Raw genomic sequence first — 27711 nt, 5'->3', positions numbered from 1 at the left:
ATTCAGTACCTGGTGACCAGGTTCTGTCTTATCAGTGATAACATGGAATCGTTCACTGACCTGTTGTAGTTTCAGTCTGTTGCACCTTGGATCAACCCATGCATCACAGTTGGGGTGTGGCTGGCATTGGTTAGAAGTTCTGATATGTCACCCTCTTCATACAAGGTAATCTATCAGAACAGGGTCGCTTTGAGAATCTTTGTTGATGTGAATAACATCCAGGCTTAGAATTCTGGTTGTGATGAGATGCCCAACATGTGGTAGGTCATTAATAAAGCCAACCAGGCCAGGCAAGCTGCCCTTAAGGTGTAAGGGAATCGTATCCTCTGCCTCCTTAATCCTTTACATCAAAATTCCAGAGATATTGACACTTCCTGTGCCAAGTAAAAACACAAATACAAAGACTCAGGAATGAAAACAACTCCTTGGGATTCAGCCTGTGAGTGTCTAAGTTGCTGGCTTGATTATCAAGACTTACATTTAGCACATTTTGAATCTCTTCAAACAGCTTCATATACCCATTGATTGAAATGACAGTTTTAGACTCAAGCGGACCGATGTAGGTGAACTCAATCTGTGTTTGACACTGACTCTGTTGATTCACTTTGTAGGTCTTGGAAATTAATCTGCTGAACCAAAACTAAAAACTAGAAAAGGATGTGGCTAGTCATGTGGATAACAGCAACTATAACAACAGCTTCAGTAGTTTGTCGAGGGCAGAGCTGTTAATGAGTTGAAATTGAACAAGAACATGATACAGTGAAGAGGAAACCAGTCCAAGTGAAAATACACTCAGTGATGGTCAGGCTGAGGATTGGCTTTATTGAGTTTGTTAATATGGAAAGCCTGGGTTCAATGTCATGTCCTTTTCACCTGAGCAGAAACAATGTGATGTTTCATCAGATTTACTATATTATTGCCGTGTTTCACTCTGAAGTTGAGTTATTTACATCATTACATTACAAATACAGGCTGGTTTTAACCACTCTTTAGTTTTAGAAATTGTTTTGGCTTTGAGGATTATTGTCCAACTGTAGTTGTACCCTATGGAAGAGCTGCTTTTTGTATGAATGTCAAAGATGTTGAAATCACATGTGATGACAAACAGCATCATCTGTATTTACTGAAGACAATAGTAATGATCCAAGAGATCTGTCAGTGGTTGAAACTGTCTAATTAGTTACTGGATTTTGAGCTCAGTCCTCTTCCTCCTTACCCTTCAGTGCTGCCATGGCTCAAAACTGAGCTCAACATGTGTTGCTTGCATGTGTCATTGCAGCAGCTTATGTTCATCTTTTGCTTTGTGTACAGTTTGAATCATGTGCTTGCATTAGCTAATACTTTATTCCTGTTTTCCTAGCAAGATGCTCCCAATCATCCTTATGATATTACGTAACACAAATTCAAAAACACATGCAGAGACACCCAAATTTAGGGTTGTCTGTATGCCACATTGGATTTACAGTAAAAGTTTAGCAGTTTAGTGAACTGTCTTTTGAATGATAAAATCAGGTTTTGTGTGATTTCTTGTCATATCGTGTTTGAGCCCTCATCTTTATCCCATCACATACAGTAAAAGGTCAAACCTTCCTCACTGGACAAGACTTTAAGAGTCTTTTTTGACCAAGACATCACCCTCAAAAGCTGTCTTACTGTGGCTTTTGTTATTTCTGCAACTCTCTGTCCCTCTGGAGCTGTAGCCATATGTGATATCTGTCCTCATCTTAACTTATCTTTGAGATGTAGGTTTTAGGAAACAGCTGATGTGATAGCTCCTTGTAAACCCCATCCACCCTGTTATTGTCTGGCCTCTGTGGAGACTCTGGGGACCAGAGTATTTGATTTGTCTTGTCTTTTCCAGGTCAGACAGCAGGGGGATGCCAGGAATTCCCTTTGTCTGTAGTTATCCTGTAGTGTCAGCTGATCTGACAGATGTTTGGTCCTAACAAGTTCCACAAGGCTAACTGTTGGCTCTGTTTAAACTAGCTTTATCAGGATATTTTTCTGATGTTGTTTCATGTGCTTTGACTATTAGGCTATTACAAGGTATATGATTAGCCCGGCCCTTCTGACACCACATTGTGTTGTTTAATACTGTTTAATGGTGTTGTTGATAAGCATTGTTTTTAAATTCCTGAAGTGTAGTGGATGATGGGGCTTGAAGGAAAAAATGGAATAAAGTAGGTATGAAAGTTGTAAATGCTGCTGGTTGTTATCATTTTATAAGCTGTGTATGGTCGCCAAACTGGATTAGTGTTTTGCACTGAATGAAGTATTTTGTTACATAGTCTGCACTTACTGCACATGTCAAGCTGTCTCTCTTCCTGTCTAAAACTCCAAAACATAGTCTCATTGGGTAGGATTACAAATGGGCGATGATATGAATTGGTAGTGTTTGCAGATGGGAAGCCTGTAAAGGATTTTTTGCTTTTTTCTCCTGCAATAGTAACTCATACTTGTTGGAGCCTGCTTAGAGGGGACTGGGATCCGGTTAGGATACCTTGAACTGATCAAGTGGGATAGAGATACTGAGGTAATGAAGAGCTGTGTACCTACGATAAGGACTGTTGTAAAATTTATTGAATACTCCAAACTAAGTTAAAAAAACAAGAAAAAGTAAACTGTTGCGGTAGAGAAAATGAGTGCTGCTGTAACTGTTGTACAGTCCTGCCTAAAGGAGAATAAACAACTGTCATCTGTCCTTGTGATAAGCCTTCAAACTGGGCTTCCTGTTTGCACTTTATCTTTTCACCAGTTCCTTGTGGCAACTTGCCCACACCAACAGAGACTCTTGCAGGTGCTTCGCCATGTCAACACCAAACCGGCTATACATCTAATGTTCATGATGTAAATGCCTTGCCTTTCATTTTATTTTCTGTTTGCTTTGCTGACAGACAGCCGGCTAGTCGTGTTAACATACAGAAACATAGCGCCCACTGCCAACCGTGTGGTCTCCACTGGTTAGCTAACGTTAGCCTTGGCCACTCTGGGATCTAGCTAGCAGCACTGCTCATTTAGTGATTACCACTAGTAATCTGTTATCTTTGCTGCAGATGGTGACCAACCTCCGGCCTCCCTTTAGGTAGCCCCTGTTAGCAAGTAGCTTCAAAACCCCTTTAGCACGGTTACCTATGCTAGCAACACTAGATGTGTTGACCTTGCTTACAGCACTTACAGAGCTTACAGTGGTTAACAATGCTAAAGGTGGTTTCCTGTTAATAATTGAGCCACTTACTAATTAGGGCAATCTGGGAAGAAACCAGGGGGTGGGCATCGTGTTACCACAGCAACACTGTTGGGTCAGGATGGTGATAGAAGCGGTAATGGCCAAACGAGCGGTACCACTATTTTAAGTTTGCTCCCGACAGTCATGGATGGTGCGCAGTGCAGTAACTTGAAGAGTGGCAAAATTAACCTATAGACCACCATGTGTAAATATAAATATATGGATATATTTTTAATTCAAATTTCAGATTTCTGATTTTATCAAATTAGTTGACCTACTCTACATTATTTCAATTCATATCCAAACAACGGTAAAAAAAAAAAAACCTTGGTGTACATTACAGGTATTCACCTGTAATTATACTGTCACATGACTAAGTCTCAGAAACTGCAGTCCATCTTGGTATAATGTCATGAGGTGACAGGCAGTAGGGTCCACTCTCATCAAGAGGGTGAGCCAGAAAGAGAAGCATGTCCTGCTTTTCATCACTTACAGGAAAGATGTTCTCAGAGCACCTCTCTTAGTGTTTTTCCCTTTGAACAGACTGTAATTATCAACAGGAAGCTTCAGACCACACATCTCCTGTGGGATGTCTTCTCACACTGGGAGCAGCAGAGGGTGAGAAGGAAATCCAGCGTTAGTTTAGATATTTTTGTCAGCAACACTACAAACTACATCTCTTTACCTGGTTAATGGTTATATTGTTAGTACTTACTCAAGTGTTTGCTTTTGTTTTAAAATAAACCAGATATTTTATTCTGCTTAAAGTGTAGTAAAGCCTTTTTGGAAAACCCTTTTGTGCATGATTAATTTATTAATTAAATTGGGACAGGACCAAGTCAGGCTGTCTCTATGAGTCATGTAATTGGAATCCAAAAAAAGTACTTAGCACCAGCCAATGAAAACTATACCTCCTCTGTCCTGTTTCCAATCATTGTTTCCGTCCAATGGTCAGCCATCAAGAGTGCAGAGTGGACTGAATAAATGGAGATCTTTGTTCTACTGACGCAAATCAGCCTGTAGACAACACAGACACCACTGACTGACTGTTTTTCTGAATGACTGATTCACTGACTGAACCTACACACTAACAGACTTCCCAGCAGCAACAGAACGCACTTTGTATCTTTGTAGGAGACTGGAAACACAGCAATATAGGTGTGTTTTCTGTCCATCATCAACTTCTGGTTCAGTCTGAGGAGCCTGTTCTGTTGCTGTTTATTACCTGATTCAGCCTGCATGGTGCAACGCACTGGAAGAGTATGGAGTATGGGGATTTTGATGCAGGTGGTGGCTGGTAGCCAGACCCAGCTGACACTGGGTGAGAGGCAGGGGCAGGTCGCCCATCAATCACAGGACTAATACATAAATAGGAATCCCAAGCACTTAGAGGAAACCCATGCAGGCACAGGGAGAGCATGGAAAAAAAAGACAAAAACAAAGTGAGTGTGCAGTTTGTAGTGGGCCTTGTAGGCTGGTTTTGTGTCAAGTATGTTTTGGTGATTTCTGTATTTTCAGAAAAATTATTAATATGCATATATTTGGGCCTAATTGACACGTTTATAAATGTAAAAGACAGTGTTGGTTGGGAAAGGCAGCAGATGCAAACTTGGTAATACAGTACCATTTTTCCATACAAATGCTGGCTAGGCTTGGCTTGGCTACCTGTGTCAGGTGTGTCTTTACTATGGATGAGCTGAGTGATGGCATTTAAACACAGCAGGCTGATCCACAGCTTAAGCCCCCCTTTATTTTGTGTTTTTCCATCACACAGCAAAGCAGGTAAAAGAGGTTTACCTGTTGGAGGTGAGGTGTTTGCAGAGATGCAGTAAGAGCCTGTTGTCTGCAGCTCTTCATCTAACATCTCACTGTGGCTGTTTCTGCTTTAACTCATCCTGCCTGTGGTATTAGTAGGCTTATTTTTGTTTAAACATTTATTAATAGCTGCTAACAAAGTCCCATTATTTTGATGATTAACACAGTTCATTTCCTATACATTCCTCACAATAAAAGTCCCCCTGTATTTTGTTTGTAGAAGCTTTTATTGTGAAGCAGCAAAATACGGTGATGTTGAGTTTTCATCAGCAGTAACTTAACACAACTCCTATATAGCTGAAAGTGAACACAAAACAGTAAAATAAAGCAGATATTTTAAATATACAAGACAAAAATTAAACTCCAAAACATAGATTCAGCTAGAAGCTACACAAGTACTGAGAACTGAACACACAGAGACTTTAAAAACATCTGAGTGTTTTTTGATGGGGACATAGGGGTAGAAGAAGGGTTGTCAAGAGTTGGCTGTGGTCGGTGAGACATCACCGCTACCACTGCTTGGAGATGGCCGGGTGGGCTTTTGGCCCTACTCAGGACTCAGGAGTTGGCCCATCTCAGGCGCAGCTTGGCATGCTTAAACTGACAATGGAAACACAAATTGGCGAGGGATAGTTTGGCTCGGAATACTCCAAAGTGCCAATGGAAAAGCCCTACAAGCTTGCATCTGCAGTTTGTGATTTGAGTCAAAGAAAGAAAAGAAAAAACTCCTGATATCCCTCCTGAATAATCCTGAGGGAATTACAGAGAAATTACAGCTTGCTGGGCCCAAAACCACTTGGTTTCAGAGCCATTTGAGTTCAGGCTGAGAATCAAAGCTGTAGTGCACATACAGTGACTGAGGCTGAATGTTGATGAATGAAATGGTGCAGATCAATATTCCATTGTCTGCTGGTCAGTAGTAACAGTGATGTGTTGTGTGTACTTTTTTTGGTAGTGGTGAGTTTATTCATTTTCAGTTCTGTTTAAAATAAAACTCTGGAGTATTCTTTGATATTACTTCTGGACAGTGACAGGGAGAATCAACAGAGACTACTTTAGGATATCTGACTTCTGCAAAGTACTTCTGACTGGCTATTGGATCTCAGGGCCTTCTGGTTTTGGTAGTCACTGCCTGTCTCATTCATCTTGCCCAGTTTCTGCAATGAAAGCACAGCGTGACACATCATCGTCTATAAGAATTGTTTAATTTCCATGTATGTAAGGTTGTATTTAGAGATTTTGAATTTACAAATCATACAAGATTGCCAGTCCAACGTCAAGTAAACATTAGAACAAATCTTTTAATTAGAGTTCAGATATTTTTTTATATTGATATAAGGAAAAGGACAATGTTAAATATAGTTTTAAAAATACATAAGCCAGATCAGTCATTTATCATTTATCATGATTATGCCTGTAACAGCTTGTCATTTCAGGCATAATGGTACTGCCCTGTCATATTGGGATGGGTAATTACAAAACCAAATCATACAGGAAGTTGTGGGAGCCCCAGGGGCCTGTTCCTGGCAGTCTTTGTCACTAGGGCAACACAATTAATAGCAACCCCTCCCATCTCAATCCAAATATTGACTACAGCCATTTCCATCATTTCCATCTAACATCCTGATCTAACATCCCAAGTTGCTTATGAAGCCCAAAGCTACACATCGGAACTTTTTTGATCCTGTAAAACCACAACAACAGAATAGAAACAGTCATTTTTCTATATATGTACCTACCTCCTCTCTACTCTTAAGCAAAAACTTATGATGTCATGTTTGCCACTTAAAGTAGAGATAGAGTGGGGTTTCATTATAATAAAAAGTAACATTGTTATTGCGATATTCAGCAACATTATAGCACAATTCCCTAATATCATGCAGCCCTAGCAAAGAATGGGGTTATTAATCTGATTTTTTTTTAAAAAAAAAGACAAATGTCACTTGTCCTACCAACATATCATGTGGGTTAAATTTACACTTCTGAAATATTAGCTGATGGATTTCCAGTTGGGGCCATTGGAACTGTAGCCAATACAGAGCTCTATCTGTGTTTTTGAATCAGCTCTGCTGTCATCAGTCTAGACATCTGCCTTTGCCTGTTATTGTTGTGCTGTGCTGCTGAGTAGTACACACTGCTAAAGCCTGGAGCGTCATCACAGCAACTATGTGTCTATGTGGGACATCCTGTTTCTATCACCCCGAGGATGGGGGCTGAAAACAAGGATTAACAGTTAGAAAGGCTTTTAATTCTTAGTTGATCAGCTGATCGAGAGAGATAGACAGAGAGACAGAGAGAGAGAGAGAGAGGGAGACAGAGGGAGAGAGAGAGAGACAGAGAGACAGAGAGAGAGAACATCAGTCCACCTGCCATTTTCATTGTTTAACCAGCCAGCAAGATATTTAGAATAATACATGACTCCGAAATCCTGTTTGATTCTTTCCTGCCGTTTGGCTGGTGACTGGCGTGAGTTTCCCAGCCTACCTTCCTGCTGGGCTGGTATTTCTGTTTGCCTGGAAACCCTGTATTGGCTTTTTGACCCACAGCAGCGATCTTTATTGCACAGCCAGAGTGCTGCGTGATGACAAAAGGTGAACGGTTTTACTGTGTGGACTCCAACAACTCTGTAACTACTTACGGTAACTTTCTACAACCCAACACTTAGTTTTTTAATGCTCCTTCCAGGCTGACACAAGGACACAGGAAGGAATAACCCATGTAAATTAATGTGTCATTTAAATGATAAAAAATAGTGTAGTGTAGTGTAATCGTGGAACATAAAAAGTTATCACAGTTTTCCCTATGCAAATGTGCAAATGCTTTGATAACAATGGCCTATATATATCCTCCATGTTCTCTTCCACACATCCCTCTCCTGTAGTTCATTCTCTTCCTCATCTATCCTTTACACTTCCTCCTTCTCAATCTCTTCCTCTACCGCTTCGCCTTCCTCCTACTTCTCCACACACTCTCCTTGTGCTGCAGCTCTGCATCAACCTGTCTCTGAAAGTGCAGTGAAGGAGCGTAAAAGCTGGGACCCATTATGTTGCAGATGTCCAGTGGAATGCTGGTGTACACTGTATGTTCCCATCAACCCCTCCGCCACCCTACACTGGTCAGTCAGTGGGTTGTGTTGAGGAGGCCACAGACAGCTCCAGCCTGAGCCAAAACTTCAGGCACAGATTATCTCCTTCCTCTCCCTCAGCTTCCTCTGCCTACAGGCCCGAGGCTGTACATTATCACATTGCAAAATTACACCTTTCCAACACAGCTCCCATCACCCCATCGCAGAGGTCAGAGGGCGAGATGGAGTCGGGGGGTGGCGGGCCCTCGGAGCAGAGAAAGAACATTCTGTGCCAGAGAAACGCAGCACTAGTTCCCTCCCGCTGAGCACAAACAGCCTGCTGAATGGTTGGTGGGACCACACAGTCTGAAGGTTCTGATTGGCTTCTGAGTCAGTCAGGAGGCGGGCTGGAAGGTCATCTCATGGGCACTGTCTGATGATGAATGTTTGTCATATCAGAGGGACAGTAGATTTCTCCAACATCCTGAATACGGCTGTCACTCATTAGCAACTGAAAAAAATAATGAATGACCAGAGTGCTTAAGATGCCTGGCAGAGGCATGGATATTGTATTTAATTTTTTGTATGCATTTGACAATGCAAAAGAGGATTTCCTGAGCAGGTGGGCCGCTTTTGGTTTCACAGATCATCCAGTATTTGGTTAATATCAGTATCCTATTTGATCAGAAAAACATGCGGACTGACAGCCTGTTTAGCATGTACAAACTCAGTCAATCAGTGTTATGATAAAATAGTATGAGATTAAATGGTCATTGGAAGCTTTTGTGGGGTTGCAGCTCAAAATGGCCGCTTTTCCCTCCATTTTTGGAACATTTCTTTCTGTTTTTCAAACAATAGTCAACCCAAAAGTGTAAATGTGCAGTGTTCTTAGCATAGAAATGCTAATAGTTTCACTTGTGTCTGAAATGCTACAGTATATACAAATCCTTTATCAATTTGTGATTGAGCTGCAATTATAAGTTGATCGACAAAAAAATGAAAGAGCACCTAAAGGTATTTTATAAACAAAAATGCCAGAAATGTACTGGTTGCAGATGTGTGAATGGTAATGTGAATTGGCTAGTCTTGTAAGATATTATCATATCTCGCAATTTGCAGTGTGCAGGGGCTGGTCGTGAATCATATGGTCTCAACTTATTTGCTTTGAATCAACCCACTGGTTGCAAACTAAAGGTGCCTGATGGATGTCAATGTAAGATATTGTGTTGACTGACATAATTCAACTATGCTTTTAGTGGCAGCCACTTTACCCCAAAGCACACTTCTTTAAGCCCGTGGCTCCAAATTTGAGAGGTAAAAGATCAAGCAGATGGTTGGAACCTCTCTGCTGGGTTACACACCCAAGGAATGACTTCCTATTCCAATTTGACATCTGGTTTTTGGGGGGCTTTTTTTTCAAAGAGCCTTACAGTCAGCAACCAGCTCTCTTAGCATCAGTTTACACATTTTGAAAACAGTAATAAAACAAGTAAAAAATGCTGATATCCTGACCAAAACATTGAGTCTGGAGTCATGACGGATACATCACTAAAACATAATAATAATAATAATAAAACATAAATAAGAGGAGTAGCAGTAGGCATCTCTTCCGGCCTGGAGTCTTCACTTTGTTTGACAGAAAGGCTAGAGGCAACATGTCGAAGCGTGTTTCAGTGTTTTATCACTCAGCATCCTATAAACAGCACATCATTTCCCATAACTTTGTTTGGTCTCTGTTTAAACACAGCCCTGGCTAACCTAAGTGGATGACATAATCCAAATATACAGTTTTTTTGTATATCTAGTTGTTTCTGGTTCAGATATGCCTCTCCTTTTGTTTATGCATTACAGGACTCATAAATAATTTCAAGCAGCGATTCAAAGTGTTTCCATAGCAATTAGTGTTTGTTTCTGTGGCAGACGGTTAAAGGGCTTTGAAGGTCTCATTTCTCTATGTAACCTGAGTTTGAACCAATCAGCTTCTGTCTCTGTGTGTACTGTTCTGTTGAACCAATGAGCAACTGTCAGCAAAGCCAGGTGAAAAGTTTAATGGTGATGATGAAGGTGTGCGTCAACTTGTTGAAATGATCTGCTGTAGCGTCTGGTTGCTCTCTACCTCCATCATGTTTGTTTAAAATTTCCCTGCCGTAGAGACAAAGGCCACCGCGAGGTGTGGCTCCTTTCTTTACTGTACGTAGGTCAGTTCAGTGTTTTCCTTCTTGGAGCTCTTCAATCAGTTTTCCCTGTCATCAGTTACAATATCCTCTTATTTAGAGGGACACCACAGCAACTGGAGGAGTTATTTGTAGCAGTGCTCAGTGGAAAACCCGGAGCGGAGAGGCTTTTGTCACTGTGGATCTGGGATGAACTACTGGGCTCAGCACCAGCCCACCCAGCAAACAACTGTGTTATCTAATAAAAACAACCTGTCAGAGGCTTTATCTACAGTTTTGTAGCTGTATTTGCATTTTTAGAGAAGAGAAACAAAGTTGTCGGTTAGATTTGAAGCAGCCCGCATGACTTCCTCGTGGTTTTTTAGCCTTTTACAAGCTGGTTTTGGAGAGATGATGTGTGTGTTATTATGTGTGTGTCAGCATGTGTGTTGTCAGGCACTCTCCACTTAATGCAAATCATTTGTTCAGGACTGTAGCCAAAAGCGTCATGCCACGGACTAATTCAGGCTGAGTACTGGCTGGTTTATTTGTTACATGCTGATGTATCGTAAAGTAGGGAAATGCCCCTTTATTGTAGGGGGAATATTGTGTTTCCTGGTTGCTGGATGTGGATTAAGAGTCACAAGAACAGGGTGATTCAGGGAAGTGTTATTAGTGATACATTGAGCTGATGTGCAAAAACAAGTTGTCTGCTCAGGATGTTTTTAGTACCTCATGTGGCTCAAATTTCTTTGCAATGTAACTCACAATTCTTTAAGTGCACCAGCTAGTTAAAACACCTCTGTCATCACACTAGAACTGTATCCTAATACTTAATGGTGGCATTTCACATTTTGCAGGTGTAACCACAAAATGTTGAAAATGAACCTATTATGTACATTGTGTGAATGAGAGGGCGTCCCATCTAATCTAAAAACAGGAGTAAGTGAATCTCCCAAAAAGGTCAAACGATTTCTTTAAGGAGTAGCTGTAGGTGTAGAATATATTTCCTTAATGGAGAGCTTTTCAGCTGTCAAATGGCTTTGCTATTTTTACTCTGTGTAGCTGGAATATATTTCAGAATTGAACCAGGATTAGGGGCAAAAAAAGCTGACATCTCTATCACAAGTTATACTATATAATTTTGGATGGACGTTCTAAAGTGTCATGAAAAAAGTAACATTATTTATTCATCTGCATCAGTAAAACATGTCCCCTCTCTCTCTGTCTGCCCACCAGAGTGCCCGGAGAAGTGTGTGCGGCGAGCGTGCACAGCGGACGGTGAGTGCTGCCACCCTCAGTGTCTGGGCAGCTGCACAGTCCCTGGTAGTGACACAGCATGTGCAGCATGTGTGCATTATTACCACCAAGGACGCTGTGTGGCCGACTGCCCTCCCGGCACCTACAAGTTCGAGGGCTGGCGGTGCATCAGTGCTGAGCTTTGCTCCAAAGTCCACCTCCCCGACTTCAACAGCTTCATCATCCACGGCGGCGAGTGCATGTCTGAATGTCCACATGGGTACATGCAGACCGCACCCAACAGGTGAGCTGCCATCCACCCAGCTGGCTGAAATGGAGACACTGGGTGGAGGTACTCTTATTGTTGGCCCGACACTGGTACTGATTCCACACCCCGCTATTAGTTTACATTCTTAAGTCTCATCAGGGAAAAAGTGAATGTAACAGAACAGCTACGATGAACTGCAGTAAGTGAAGAGGCAACCATCCATCCTTAGTAGCATTATTAAACTGTAGTAAAATAAAATAATGAAGGTTTCTGGTTAAATCTCAGAATCTCTCCTAGACATCCTTCAGCTGGTACTATCAAACATTGACACAAAACTTTTCAGGGACGAAAATAAAAAAAAAGTTAAAGGTCAGGGGAGAGCAAGAGTTTAGAGAATGAATGTACGTCAGTAACCGGACATTTGCCGTCTCCTGTCCCCCTCTGTCTGCCCCTGTCTGTCTCCAGTATGTTCTGTACAGCCTGTGATGGCCTGTGTGATAAAGTATGTGAGGAGAAGGTCATTGACTCCATGGATGCTGCTCAGTCTCTCAAAGGCTGCACTGTTATCAAAGGAAACCTGCATATCAACATCCGCAGAGGCCGTAAGTACTGCAGTGTCCCAAAACAACACTACAGTTAATACTAACATCTCTACACTGCCTCGTTACATATTGTTTGTTACATATTGTTAAACCATAATAGGTGACAGCAGTAGCTCCTGAAGGCATTGGTCCCGGATTCTCATAAAGTCAGCCGTTACTTTACAACACCTCTGGACTTGGGTTTTAAAACACTTGAGACCAAATAGGGTTTGTTTCACTGAAAAGCTCTGTGAACATAAATTATTCTACAAAGGTTAGACTAGACCAGGGCTTTGATAAAGTTCTAAAAAAAAGTCTGGGAAGTCTATAATTTCCAAGTGAAAGACCTTAAATACACATGTTAGGATAATGAAGAAAGCCCAAGGGAAAGGGGATGAGAAAGGATAGGAGAGAGGAAGAAAGAAGAAACGCAAGGGAAAGAAATTAGGAAAATAAAGGCATTCCAGGTGTATAGCTGTTTATTATATGATTTATGGTATGAGGTGATTTCCAGTAAATCTCATACAAAAAAAAGATGTTAAAACCTTGGAAGTTCCAGATGTTATAGATAGTATGAAATATAAAAGCAAGATTTATAATTCCAGGAGTTCAGGAACATGAATGTAGTAAAAACAGAAGGTATAAATAGATTAAACAGGTGGAAAAACGAGGTTGTACCAGTTGTATGTCTTTGTGTGTGTGTTTAGACAACATCGTGGCAGAGCTGGAGAGTTTCACAGGTTTGATCCAGAGGGTGACCGGTAACGTGTGGATCAGACATTCCCACACTCTGAGCTCCCTGGCCTTCCTCCGTAGCCTCAGATACATCGACGGAGAAGAGCTTCTGGACGAGTAGGACCACACACAAACACACATAAACTAAAGTACAAGCACAAACACACAAAATCACCAACAGCTCACCATTGAGACTGATGTTGGCGTACACACTGGTTACACTCTGAGTTCTTCTCTTGTGTTTTCTTGAAACATCTTTCATCTATAAAGGATTCTCCTGAATAGTGTACTGTAGTGAATACTACTCAGCTCCAGAGTCCGTAGACAAATATACAAACAAAATATTGACACGAAGAAAAGTGTTTTGTTGCCACACTCTAATGTGAGGACGACACTTGTCCCTTCTTATTCTCAATGTGCCTGTTGCTGTGAGAGTTGTCGTAGAAACCGAGCAGCGTATTTGTGCAGTGTTGGTGTTCTAATATGGCTCGCCGAGGTCATCGCTGAAAGGTTTGCAGGATGGAGAGAAACTGAAAGGATGTTTTGACTGTGAGGGTGCAGACTGGAAAGTGTTTTATGTAGGACAGACTTACTTGTTTTGGGTTGGTAACTGTAATATCATCACTGAAATGAACAAAAAAACCCACTTGAGTCTGTCTTTGTAGCTGGAAAAGTAAATATACTGGCTAAAGCTAATGGCAGATGTCCCCCTTTTTTTATAAGACCTTGAATGCAGCATAACTTCCAACAGTCCAAGGAAAGGTTTTCTCAGGGTCACAGAGAGGCCTTCACTCCCTCCACAGTCTGTTTCTCCTTGAGTTTACAGGAATCTTACTGTCCCAAGGTCCACATTACTCTCATTCCTGAATGTCTGGGTGTTACCCAGTGACTCATAAAAACTGCACCTCTCCTCTCCTTTCCAATGTAAAAAAGCAGTCCCTGGTTAATCTGATTTCCCAGGTTGATTTTATCCCTCTGTGTGAGCCAGTCCCCCTACTGTCTAACTGGGTTATTAAACCACCAGCTGAAAATTTGGAGTAAAGCACTTCACAGCTACCTTTTAGCCCCTTATAGAAAAGTACTAACAGATATATAGGACTTTTACATGCAGTCTCTGTTTGACATCTCATTGTGTGGTTTTCCATCATGCACCAAATAAGGCATTGTCTTTAATAGGAGAGGTGGCCTTCAGCTCTGCACAATTCACAATACACACAATAAACCAACACAGAAACATTATACAATGAAGGGAGATTCACGAGGCACATTGTTAACTATCATTCATTCATCCTCTCTTCTCTCTGCCCTCTAGCATGTACGCCTTCTTGGCAGTTGACAACCAGCAGCTCCAGTATCTTTGGGACTGGAAGCAGCACAACCTCACCATCAAGGCAGGAAAGCTGTTCTTCAGAGCCAACCCAAAACTGTGCATGTCCGAGATACGTAAGATGTGGGAGAAGACAGGCATCCAGGGCCACTTTGATGAGAGTGATTTCCGAAACAACGGCGACAGAGCCAGCTGTAAGGGTCACGAATTTCAGTCTGACAACCACAAGTTTGAAACTGCTACGTCCAACACATGTCCAGCACATGAGCCTGATGTTGTTCTGTGCCACATGACAGTGTTTACTGCACTACTCTCTCAACATGACTTAATGCTGCAGTGTTAAACAGAAACATATTTAAGGTCTTTGATTTTAGCTCACCCCCGTGTTCCTGTCTACACAGGTGAAAGTACAATCCTGAAGTTTAAGTCCAACAGCACCAGCAGTACAAGGATCAAACTGACCTGGCAGCGCTACCGGCCCCCCGACTACAGAGACCTCATCAGCTTTATTGTCTACTACAAGGAGGCGTAAGTTCTTCAGTATCACCACAGTTGTTGCTGGTTCCTTCCTTCTATTGATTGTAGCAGTGATGAGAGCTGCACCATGACTCCCCCTTATTAATCGACTTGTTTTAAGGCAGTAATCAGGGATCTATTGGAACCTCGCTATCAGATTGATTAACAGGACTTAAAATACACTGAACAACAAATAAATCTAATTTATTAATAGCCAAGTGTCCATCCAGATTTGGCATGAACAAAAGATAAGAAAAATAACATATTAATGTGATGTCACATCCACTATTGTTACTCTTGATCTTAAGGAGAGAAACGGTTGATGTTGTTAATCCTGGGGTCAGGTGCTGTTAAACCATTGCAGAAGAAGAGGGCACAATGAGACAATGTCATTGAAAGGACACCAGTCAAACCTCAAGCAAACAAAAAAGATGTAGAAATGTGATTGAGTCAGATCTGATATTTTCTGCAGCTGCAATTTTTTTTTTATTATTTTTTTTAAATCTCTTCAGTGGAGTGGCAGCTCCAGTCTGTTGTCATTGCACTTCAAGACATTTTTTATAAGCAAATTGCAAAAGGTGCATTAAAAAAAGAAACAGAAACACACTTAGTATTTTCTAATGCTGTTTAGGGTTTGTTTACATCAATGATATATGTAAACTCATGAATAAAGCAGGTGTATATCAATTATAAATACATGACAAACACAAATTTTTGAAGGTCAGTCTCTTCAATAATATATGAATACCACTGTTACGTTAAGAATTAATTATGAACCTTTTCCTTCTAGGCCGTACCAAAACATAACAGAGTTCGAGGGGCAGGACGGCTGTGGCTACAACAGCTGGAATATGGTGGATGTGGAGCTGAGGCCGGACAAAGAGACAGACCCCGGAGTTCTGCTGTCCGGCCTGAAGCCCTGGACGCAGTACGCTATATTCGTTAAGGCCATCACACTCATGGTGGAGGGCAAACATTTGCCGGGTGCCAAGAGCAAAGTGGTCTACATCCGCACCAGCCCTTCCGGTAAATATAATGTTATAGGTAACCAAGGGTTCAAGCAACAAGTTGTTAAGTTGGAGGTCAAAGTAGCTGATGTTTAACAAAGCCTCAGCTAAGCTTAAAGGAATCAGCAATGAAGGAGAGTGTCTTGAAGTGAGACATTCACATGCAGTAAGTGGCTGATACGTTGGTCAGAAGTCATTTCTTAATGTGGGTGGACAGTAAAGGAAGAACAGGCGATAGTGGTTGTTGTGGTCCTGGAAAATTGGAAAACCATTAATGCTGCAATTCATTTGTTTCATTATGATATTTAAGTTCTCATTTCTTCAGAGCACTCACTGACATCCAAACGTTCTGTCCACATTGCTGCTTGTTTGTCAAATAGCGGCTGGATTGTTTTATGATGACAGTGTGCGAGCATTTCTGGATGCGATCCAGAACATAGTGTAAGAGGATGGAGAGGAACACTGTTTTAGTAAACACAGCTGCAACTCTGAGAGATGGAGAAAAATCTGATTTACAAAATCTACGATATAATTAGATGAAATGGAAGATTGCTTCAAGTAAATCCAGCTGCACTGTAAAGACATAGCAGCCCTGTGATGTGATGAGAATCACATCTGCGCTGGCAGACTGTTTATCACAGCCTGAAGGAAGAAGGCAATGAAACTAGGTTTACTGTATCAAGCAGGCAGTGACACCAAGATCAGAATAATTCAGGTTTTTTGTCTGTCTTTCAGCGCCCTCCATGCCTCAGGATGTGCGAGCGTACTCTAACTCATCCACACAGTTGGTGGTGCGTTGGTCGCCCCCTGTCTCACCAAATGGAAACCAAACTTACTACCTGGTCAGATGGCAGCAACAAGCAGAAGATCGAGAGCTGTATCAGCACAATTACTGCTCTAAAGGTACACACACAACTTAAATACACTCTTTATAGGTAGTTGTTGAGTTACACCTGTCATGAAAGATGTCTTTTCCACCTCCTCCAGAGCTGAAGATCCCCATAAGGATTGCGGCCATAGGTGTGGGAGACCAGGAAGAGGACACCAAGCCCACTAAGCCAGATCCCGACGGACCAGACAAAGGCCCCTGTTGCCCCTGCCCCAAATCAGTGGAGGTTCTGGAAGCTGAAGCTGCTGATGCCTCCTACAGAAAAGTCTTTGAAAACTTCCTGCACAACTCCATTTTTACACCAAGGTAAGCGACTCATTGTCATTGCTTTTTTTTTGTGGCACTGGGGTGGATTGGTCATGGCAGAGCAACTTCATATTTATTGATTTTCTTTTCTAAACCAGGGTGATGAAGAGCTGCTGTTAATGTTCATTTCTTCTGTAACATCTGAGGGCAACATTCAAGCTAACTTAGATCAGTAACTGTCTTCAGTTGTTGGTCATCATGTAGTTATGCTTAGTCGTAAAAAGAAACATGGCCCATTTATGTACACATGAAAAGCTCTTTTCGCCGCTTTTCTAAATAATGTTTTGGCTTCTGACTGATTTAGGGAGTCCGCCTGCTGCCTTTCACTTGAGACATCTGGATCACATTATGTCTTTTTGTCTTTGCACATGCACAAACACTCACACACAAACATATGCAGAGCTTGGCCCAGTTGATGTTATTTAGTTCTCAGTATGTTTTGTAAAAGAAAGGGATGGATATATTTTCTTCTAAAGATAAACAGCAGGTGTCATCATATTTGTCCCCTCAGCTGACCCCAGACCCTGACTGTGTGAGAACAGACATTCGTGTCACCTTGAACTCTGAAATGTCTCAGACTGTGAGAAAAGAAAAACATGTTTGTCCTGAAAAGAGAAATATAGTTTAAGGTGAATACATAAAGCCCTTAAAGGATAGTTTAGGTCTTTTCAAGTGGGGTTATATGAGGTACTTATCCATAGTGAGTGTATTACATACGGAAGATGGCAGCCACCTATAAATAGTCCCACCTAAAAAATTCACTATCAGCTTAAGTGTACGCTATATTTAGAATAATTTAACTGTCCTTTCAGTCAGGCAGTGATTTCTGACGGGGAACTGAAGCAGTTATATAGCTCTCTTCAAAGCCAGACTCTATTGAGAAAAACAGAAATTTAACATCACTGAACAACTGGAGCTGCTGCTTTACCGCTGCCTCGTTCAGTTAGTGTGTTTGTATTATTGTGTGACTTTGGTGTTTTGAATGGTTAGTTCAGATTCACGAAAGTCACACAATAACACAACCTAACTAACTGATCAAGGCAGCAGTAGACCAGCAACTCTCATAGGTGGCTAAAATTCCTTTTGCTCCTGCCCCTGTCCACAGCAGTGCATTGCTTATGTTCCATGACAGTACTCTCGCCTGCCTCTCCAAACTGGTTGCGTGCCAACTGACATCTACTGTATGTAATTCACTGACCATGGATAAGTACCTTACATAACCACAGTTCAAAAGATCCAAATGATCCCTTTAAGTAATTCTGTTAAGAATGTGCCTACCAGCTCGCCTACCATTTTCATACTGAATAGAAATGATCACAGACTGAAGGTTGAGCGTGGAAGGATTCCTAACAGTCTTTGACAGTCCTGTCTTGTGCTTTATCCACTTCTGTATACAAAACTTTTGTACTCTGTTAACATTTACTCTTGGAAATTTTGACATTTTAACTTTACCTTTATCATTTTCTTTAAAATTTCTCTCTTAATCTTAAATTGTCCTCCATCCTCTCTCTCCTAACTTTCTCCTCCATCCATCCATCCCATGTAACCCTCTGTCTCCACTTTACCATGCTCTTCTTACCTCCAGGCCACCAGATCGTCGCCGTAGAGATCTCTTTGGCATAGCCAACGCCACTCACCCCCGCCGGACCCGGCTGCACACCAACAGCAGCAGCAGCAGCAGCACCATCCCTCCTCTCCTAGCCACTGGTAACAGCAGCACCTCAGATGTGGAGCCAGCTGACAGAGAGTTTGAGTTCATAGAGCAAGCGGTGACAGAGCGAGAGCTGCAGATCTTTGGCCTGCAGCCGTTCACAGTTTACCGCATCGACATTCATGCCTGCAATCGGCAGGTCCAACGCTGCAGCGCTGCAGAGTTTGTCTTCTCCAGAACCAAGCCTGCAGGTTAGAGGAGGAATGATTTGTTGATCTGTAGTATAGTGGCTTTCAGGTATTATTTCTGCTGAAACGCTAATGGTAGCTAGCGGCTGTTAGGATTTACTAGCTGCTAAATATGTAGAAAAATTCGCTGGATATACACAAGGCTGTTGCAGTAATCAAACCTCCGACCTCTGTGTTCATCATGGTAACCTATTCTCCCTGTGTGTCTCCAGAAAAGGCAGACGACATACCTGGCCCAGTGACCTGGGAGGGCCATGAGGACTGGGTGTTTCTGCGCTGGCCAGAGCCTCCTCACCCCAACGGACTCATCCTCATGTATGAGATCAAGTTTAAACTGGCTGCTGAGGTAAAACAACAAGCATCTACCTTCCACATCACTAAAGGCCTGCTGTTTTTGACAAGAACTAGAAAGCCAGAAAATGAATTCAAAAGTCATGATTATTCAGAATTCTAAGAGTTTATTCATCAGCACTGTCCACAACTGAGCTCAGTGTTGGTTGACCCCTCTGTCTGGCCAGCTGTCAGTATCCCCTTCATGCATATTGTATATTACTCGTGCTTCATAGGCTAAGTTAGTCTGTTGCCCCTGGGATATTTCATTATGTCCATCTAATACTGTGGGCACTCCATACTACCTGATGAGAATGTTTTGTTGTTGAGTCCATACTTATTATTAAGTACATTATACTGATCTGACAGATGAATGACCTCTCGCAACTGGAGTGTGAAGCATTCCACTAATAAATGGATGCAACATTCAAGCGTAACCTAATGTCTGATAGTAGTGCAAGCGAGGTAGATCTGGAAACACAAAATATAATGTAAAGATAGTACATGGGCATTTTAATTTTCTTAACACAAAGCAGTCTCAGTGTGCTTTTTGCCCCTGTCACATTTTACTCACTGTGGCCTCATTTTTCTCTGCAATATACAAGTCTTGCACATCTATGGAAACAGCTCCATTCATGACTAGAAGCAGAGAGAACTCAAAATGTCTTTGTGCAGTATGACACAGTTCTAATGCTATAAATCATAAAAAAAGTACAAGTTGAATTTCTCTGAAAAAAAGTGAAATCAATATCTACTACAACATTTTCAAGTATACTGGAAACTATTTTAAGCTTAGAATTAGTTATGTTTTCTGACTAAGGTGTTTGTTGCACCTGATATGTTGAAGGACCATTGGGAGATTTGAAAATTTCAACAGCTTTTGGTCATGAACTCAAAGAGAAAGACATTACATTCAGTATACACTGACCCTGTAAACAGTAGTGAAGTATCAAAAAAACAACCCAGAAAACAAAGAAACCACAATTTAAAGGTCCAGTGTGTAGAATTTAGTGGCATCTAGCTGTGAGTTTGCAGAATTGAAACTTCTTCGGTGTGCCAAGCGTGTACAGTGGCCGACCAGAAAGTGTGAATGGTCCTATCTAGAGCCAGTGTTTGTTTTGTTCGTTCTGGGCTACTGTAGAACAACATGGCGGACTCTGTGGCAGAGGACTTACTCTGCATGCAAATATGAAAAGCTAATTCTAAGACAACGAAAACAAAGCGTTTCTTATTTTTAGGCGATTATAAACTAGTGAAAACATAGTTATGAATATTATGTGGGATTTCTGCCGATAGATGCTCCTAAATCCTGCACACTGAACCTTTAAGTGGCTCCAATTTTTCTTACGTATATATTGACCAATCAACTGACCCAGTGACCAGACATGGTGAACCATGTTAATTATTAATCAAGAGGGAGGATAAGTCCGAAACTGTCCTTCCTTTTATTGATGAGATGAAAAACAGCAGGTCTTGGATTCTCTTTTAGTTTTTGCATTTGTCACATTCTGTCTTTAATAAGCCTTGTTTCATGATTGTGTGTGTGTGTGTGTGTGTGTGTGTGTGTGTGTGTGTGTCAGACCGAGAAGCACGAATGTGTCTCTGGTCAGATGTATCACACACAGCGTGGTGTTCGGCTGTCCAACCTCAGTCCAGGAAACTACTCAGTCAGAGTGAGAGCCACGTCACTGGCTGGCAACGGCTCCTGGACACACGCTCTGGATCTCTACGTGGCCGAACGTAAGACACACACTTTCACGTGACTGCATCACTCCTTTGTATCTGTACATCTGTTTTTGAATAGCACAGAATTGATGATGACTGTGATCAGTAAAGTAATCAAAGTGTTTGCCTCAGCAGGATATGAAAACGTCCTCTACGCTATGATCTTCGTTCCCATCGTCATCATCCTCGTCATCTGCCTTTTAGTCTCAATGCTGGTGGTCCTCAGCAGGAAAAGGTGTGTGTGTGTTTCAGTGGCAACTAATGGAAAGGGTCCCTGCACAGATAGAGGATAGATGTAAGGAGTAAGATCTTTTTTGTTTAACCAGAAACAGCCTTGAAACTGCTATCGTCAAACCCACCAGACTCCTTTTAAATAAACAGCAATTTTATCATTGTAAAACACGCTTCATTCAAAGGCAACAAAAACAATATAAAACAACAAAACCAATCACCTACTCTGGTTAAAATAATCTCTTAATTCATCCAGTTAGATGTGGAAATATGCTGCAGTGAGTGCAGTAAGTTGCCAGTCACTTAAAACAACAATCACTGACGGTGCAAACATGTTCCAAGTGGTTACATTGCAGCCTGTTTCGCCACGGCTGATTGCAGCCGTCTCGCTCAGAAGTGGACCAATGTCAAAAATTGTTGTTCCCATTAGTCACTTTGGCACCATGGGAAAACAGGGTCAGGGTTGAAAAATACTGAACTTACCCTTTAAATTGACATAAAAAAACACATGAAGCAAAAGCACGTGTATCTATGTGATTTAAACTCTGGGAGACATTTTTGTGATATAAAGAATTTCATTTATGCAAGAAATTAACAACAGTCACGCTGAAAGAGTTATTTATTGTTTTCTAAGTTAAATCAATATTTTGAATTGCTTCAACCCCAGAAGGATTTCAGAAATGTTTCAGTGTTGCGTTGCCAGTAAATTTTGGAAGGTAAAACTGTGATATGCACGATTATACACCGAGCAAATCCCCAAAGTATGCATGCGCATGGTGTGTGTGTGTGAGAAGGTATGTGCAAGTGTGTTTGTGTGTCTGTAAACACTTCTGTTTTTGTTTTGGTCAGAAACAGTGACCGGCTCGGAAATGGAGTCCTGTACGCCTCAGTTAACCCAGAGTACTTCAGCGCTGCAGAAAGTGAGTGAAGTGTGTGTGTATGTGTGTGTGAGAGAGAGAAATATAGTTCACAGTTTTATTGGTGTTGTAAAAATAACTGAAAACATCTATGCTGCGTCTTTAACATGTGTTTTGCCTGTGCAGTGTACGTGCCTGATGAGTGGGAGGTGGCACGGGAGAAGATCACCCTGAGTCGTGAGCTTGGCCAGGGGTCCTTTGGCATGGTGTACGAGGGCTTGGCAAAGGGTGTGGTCAAAGACGAACCAGAGACGCGTGTGGCCATTAAGACTGTCAACGAGTCGGCCAGCATGAGGGAGAGGATAGAGTTTCTCAATGAAGCCTCAGTCATGAAGGAGTTCAACTGTCACCATGTGGTATGAACACACACAAACACACACACAAACAAACACATGCATTAAGATCATACAGAGCAGTGGTGGGGTGTGCACGTGCTTCATAGAACAAAGACAAGGGTGTCAATTCTTGTGTCTTGGAGATATGACGTGCTGTGTTTGGTGCAGGTTCGTCTCCTGGGAGTGGTTTCTCAGGGACAACCAACCCTGGTCATCATGGAGCTGATGACGAGAGGAGACCTAAAGAGCTACCTTCGCTCCCTCCGACCTAAAGAGGTACTGAGTGACTGAAATATGCATCGGCTTCCTTCCACTATGTACCTGTTGTTTGTACATTGATTAATGAGTCAGCTTGATTTGATTGTTGTTGATTTGACAAATGTCTGGGTTCTTTTTTTTCAGTTGTTAATAGCTGAATGGAAACATATATAGTTAAGATTTGGGAGAATGTAGTCACCGGTCATAAGACTTTTAACAGGGTCTTGTCAAATACACTGATGTCCTAGTTTGTGTCTGGCTCTGAATCTATGACCCCCCTTTACACCTTGCATTAAAATGTGTTTTGGGTGATCGGATTTCAGTCATACAGTGCTTGACAACATGAAAGTACAGGTGCAAATGCAGCCCAAATCACTGTGAGGACAACCAAACCACCTCCCCCGATGGTCAGGGACACATTGTGACCACATAAAACACAAATGTATTTTCAATTTTTGTAATCGTGCCAGACTCTTCCTGTTTGGAATAATTGGATCTCCATTTGGACACAGGATACATATATTAATACCAGGTGTAAATGTAATCAGGTTAAATCACATGTAGATACAATCTTGATTTGAGACAAGGTGTAAAGGGGTTAGTGCACGCACATTTTCCCCTTAAAAACAACATCTACAGTCAGTCGTGCCTTAATGATAAGAGTGACAAATGTAAGGAAAATAAGCAGTTTTTTATCATCTGTAACAAAGCATAAGAAGTATCAGGATGCATTTATTAGCCAAAGCTGCGGTAGAATGCGGGTCAGTTTTAGTATAAATACAAAATCATCTTAGACTTTTGTTTTCTTTATAGAACTCTCTATTGTGGAGTAGGTGCACTGTATACAGTAAACACTGAGGGAACTCAAAACCTTTGGCTCAGCTACAGGACCTTGCTCTTCTTCTGAAAACCTACTCACTCCGATCTGTCTGTCTGTTTGTCTGTCTGTCTGTCTCCAGCAACAGTGGTCGAGCCTGTCTCTCCCTCCTCTAAAGAAGATGCTTCAGATGGCCGGGCAGATCGCTGACGGCATGGCTTACCTCAACGCCAACAAGTTTGTCCACAGAGACCTGGCAGCCAGGAACTGCATGGTGGCCGAGGACTTCACCGTTAAGATAGGAGGTAAAGAAGTGCAAGGCTGTCAGCGGTCAGCTATGGACCAGAGGTGGGAGGTGGTTGGGAACATGCCGATGAAGTGGAAATGTTTTAATTATCAAGTTACCGGATGGCCAAATTGTCAGGGTAACTTTAATTCCAGTAAAGGGAACGCTGTAGGGGCAGTAGTGTAGCTCTGTCAACATGTTTTCATCCCCAGAGCTGACCTCCTTGGTGGAAATGTGATGCAAGTAAACATGTTTCCAGATGTATTTCCTATCAGAGAACAGGATGAGACCCATATGAATGTGTAAACATTTTGAGTGTGAAAAGGTCATCATCAGGACCATTATTATTCCACTGATGTGCTAGGAAATTTAAAAGTCAGTAATGTCAGTATAGAGTAATGTACAGGGGTTACAGTAATATGTCTAGGCCTATAATCTCATTAAAGAGCGCCCTCCAGTGGAATATGGACCCACATGACACGACGATAACCAGCTGTAGGACTTAGAACCATCTTTACCAGATGCTGTGGATGTTTTTTTTAATAGATGTCAATGCTTCACTCCCTCTGTGTGTGTGTGGGTAGACTTTGGCATGACCAGAGACATCTATGAGACAGATTACTACCGCAAAGGTGGTAAGGGTTTGCTTCCTGTCCGGTGGATGTCACCCGAGTCTCTGAAGGACGGAGTCTTCACCACCACTTCTGACGTCTGGTAAGCAGGCGCACGTAAACAAACACATTCACATGGTGGCTTTATTGTCTTTGTTTATCTCTGCCAAAGAATATGTTCAGAGCATGACAGTGATAATAGAGACGCAGTGATTTAACCCCCTCACTCCACTCCTTCCTTCTGTGCAGGTCATTTGGAGTTGTACTGTGGGAAATCGCCACTCTGGCAGAACAGCCCTACCAAGGTCTGTCCAATGAGCAGGTGCTCCGCTTTGTCATGGAGGGAGGGCTGCTGGAGAAACCACAGAATTGTCCTGACATGCTGTAAGACACCAACACACATACAATCAGCAGATTTCTCACATTTCTATTGACAAGCCAATGTCTTCCTGTCTGCCATGTTTTCCTCTGCTTTGCTGACTGCAGTTTATTCACACAAACAACAAAGTGAAACTTCTGCCCGTCAGCCTGCAGTCATTGGGATTTCCATACCACGGTGCTGATTGCATTCAAGGCCCGTCTGTTTGGCATCGTGTGCTTCACGATGTGTTTGTTCTTAATATGAAACAGCCCAAGTATAAATCCACATCAAAAGAGTTGTGAGCGTGGCAGACAAATTTGGCCACCAACCACACAACACTGAGGAAGAATCAGATGGTGAAGTCATGTGGAGAACAAATGTGATGGCTCAGGATTTGCTGTGGGAATAATGACGATGCCTTCCAAAAGCAAATTTTTATTGATGAGACAGTTCTCTAACAGCAATCATTTTTAAATACAGTGGCCATAAACTTACTGTTAAACATATAGATACAAGCACTTTCATAATAATTGCAATGTGATTGTACAATATTTCTAAGTCTTGTACAGCTTAATATTAGAGTTGAGGCAAATGCTTTGATGTTTGATTGTTGCCATGGTTATTGACATGGACATATATATACAAAAATCCAACATGCAGTCCAACAATTATTCCTTATGCATCAACATTATTTTTAGTTATTCTCAGACAAAGACATTTAAACTTCATGATAGTTTTGTGACTTAAATCTCATCTAACGTCTACTAGTAACGTCAGTCACTAGCAGTCCAGCACTCCTTAAACTGGGACAGTTTGACCACACATGAAAGTTTTACAGATAGGCCAGCAAGATGTCAAAAATGTCAAGTGTCTGGGATAGTTCCAAAAGTTGTGAAGCTGACCCCCAAAAGTCGAGTGCCAGATACCCCAAAAGAAGTTGGCATATCACAAATCTGCAGCTAGCTTGGCAGTCACCCAAAAACTTAAAGTAATAGCTAAGTCATCTTGCAAAGTATTTTTTTCTAGCTGTTATGGTTAATGTGTGATCTGCATGCAAATAAAGTGGCTAAGTGGCTTATCACGTGATAAGGTGCATCGACTGATGTTGTCATCTCTCATTTAGCCCCCTCCACCCTCAAAGATTTAAGTAATCATGAATATTTCTCAATGAAGCTTCGATGCCCAAAAAGTATTCGGGACAGCCCTCTTAATTTGTAGCTTTGCATTAGATTTTGATAGGTCTGCCATTGTGCTTGGATGGTATCTAATTTTAATACCTTCCTGAAATTTCACGGGAGTATACGGTAAATTATGGTATTAATGTGCGGTGCTATCTCCCCCCGCTTGCAACCGGCAAGTTTGCTACTTTCCTCAACCTCTCCCAGCTTTTATAGCATAATTAATACACAATAGTTATATTTATACACAATTTTTTCGTATTAAACAGAAAAATAGAATGGTACACCTTTTGAATTCAAGTTTCTCTTTTCATTGAACTACGACTAACATTAATAACGCTTAATTGCTTCATCAACTCACAGTGAAACACATTAAATTCAAGCTTGACAGAAACAGAGTAAAATTCACCCAAACCATCCTGGTTAGTCTTGTTTGTCATTTAGTTAATGCAGTGTTCCAACGATCACAGACTCTGATTTAGTCAAAATAAACTCTTAATTCACAGAGGTAGATGTGAAACCATGCTGTTTTCCCTGCTGTCTATCTCTTTGCTGTTGCTAACTGGCTGTTTACAGTCCAATGACGTTATCCCTAATACCACCAGCTGCCTGTTCCAACATTATAGATCAGAGACTGACCTCAATGAGTTTAATAGAAAGAGAAGGACCTGTACTTTTGATGGTGCTGGAAATCATATCGTTGGGACTTTTAAATACCGTGGTATACCGAAATATTGTGATACCGCCCAGGCCTATCTGTCACTGCAACTCTTAATAGCATAGACAGTAACCATTGCAACCATTTATTCCTCCTTAAAGTAATAGTGCAACATTTTGGGAAATATGCTTACTCGCTTTTGTGCCACAGGTTAGGGCCTCTGTCCAAAGGTAACATGATCTACCTATCAGCACCTTCAAAGCTCACAAATTAGCATGTCATATCCTTTTTAACCACACAAAGACTGAAATGTAAAAATGTAAAACATTTTAGGGAAGGCCTGTACGTCTGGACAGAGCTGAGCTAGCTTTTGTCTTTGTGCTAAACTAAGCTAAATGGCTGATGCAGTAGCTACACAGTTAAATGTGCGAGTGATATCGACCTTCCCATCTAACTCTCAGCAAGTATTGGCATATCCTCCAAAATTTTGAACTAATTCACTTATCTTGCTTGCTGTCACTGTACTCCACCAATAAAAATGATCTTTTAATGGTAATTCTGTGCCACAAACAAGAATCATTTAGCTAATCAATACATGCCATTATACAAGTGCATTGAAAGAAAAAATAAATGACAGATGAACTGTCACAGAAGACTGGCTAAAACAGCGTTTGGTTTACATCACATATTGTGATCTTTGTGGTAGCAATCAAAAGCAAAGCATATCAGCATCTCAGCCAAAAATGCTGTAGCTTCTTTGATTTAAAATGAAAGAGCTTCTGTCAGAGAAAGCATTTGCTACACTTGATGTATCATTCAGTAAAGGTTGCCATCTTGGTGTGTCAGGCTTGTCAGATCCAGGGTTGATGTAGAGCTCGCCGTGCCAGCTGCTGGACCCTGGTGAAAGCAGCATCAGCTCTGTGCTTCATAAACAAGAAGCAGGGGGGTCACATACGGCCGTTTTAGCAACAGAAAGCAA

The 27711-nt window shown here is 41.6% G+C and overlaps 1 protein-coding gene across 2 annotated transcripts in view; it reads left to right on the top strand.

The window, feature by feature from the left end:
• The window catches only part of LOC117253608 (insulin-like growth factor 1 receptor), a 48974-nt gene that overhangs the window by 19888 nt on the left and 1375 nt on the right, over positions 1-27711 (top strand). The window contains exons 3-20 of one of the 2 annotated variants that reach the window (XM_033621173.2): positions 11498-11801; positions 12231-12367; positions 13054-13198; positions 14394-14602; positions 14810-14936; positions 15715-15950; positions 16667-16834; positions 16919-17126; positions 18712-19028; positions 19238-19371; positions 20936-21095; positions 21216-21315; positions 22161-22231; positions 22355-22584; positions 22732-22839; positions 23781-23943; positions 24509-24638; positions 24785-24919. In XM_033621173.2, coding sequence (XP_033477064.2) covers positions 11498-11801; positions 12231-12367; positions 13054-13198; positions 14394-14602; positions 14810-14936; positions 15715-15950; positions 16667-16834; positions 16919-17126; positions 18712-19028; positions 19238-19371; positions 20936-21095; positions 21216-21315; positions 22161-22231; positions 22355-22584; positions 22732-22839; positions 23781-23943; positions 24509-24638; positions 24785-24919 — 3082 coding nt within the window. The remainder of the gene's footprint in view (positions 1-11497; positions 11802-12230; positions 12368-13053; positions 13199-14393; positions 14603-14809; positions 14937-15714; positions 15951-16666; positions 16835-16918; positions 17127-18711; positions 19029-19237; positions 19372-20935; positions 21096-21215; positions 21316-22160; positions 22232-22354; positions 22585-22731; positions 22840-23780; positions 23944-24508; positions 24639-24784; positions 24920-27711) is intronic. The other variant, XM_078161613.1, reaches the window with a different exon arrangement.

This window comes from Epinephelus lanceolatus, chromosome 2 (assembly GCF_041903045.1).
Source record: "Epinephelus lanceolatus isolate andai-2023 chromosome 2, ASM4190304v1, whole genome shotgun sequence".
Taxonomy (NCBI): domain Eukaryota; kingdom Metazoa; phylum Chordata; class Actinopteri; order Perciformes; family Serranidae; genus Epinephelus; species Epinephelus lanceolatus.
Note: the sequence above shows the minus strand (reverse complement) of the source record. Positions and strands in the feature narration are given on the sequence as shown.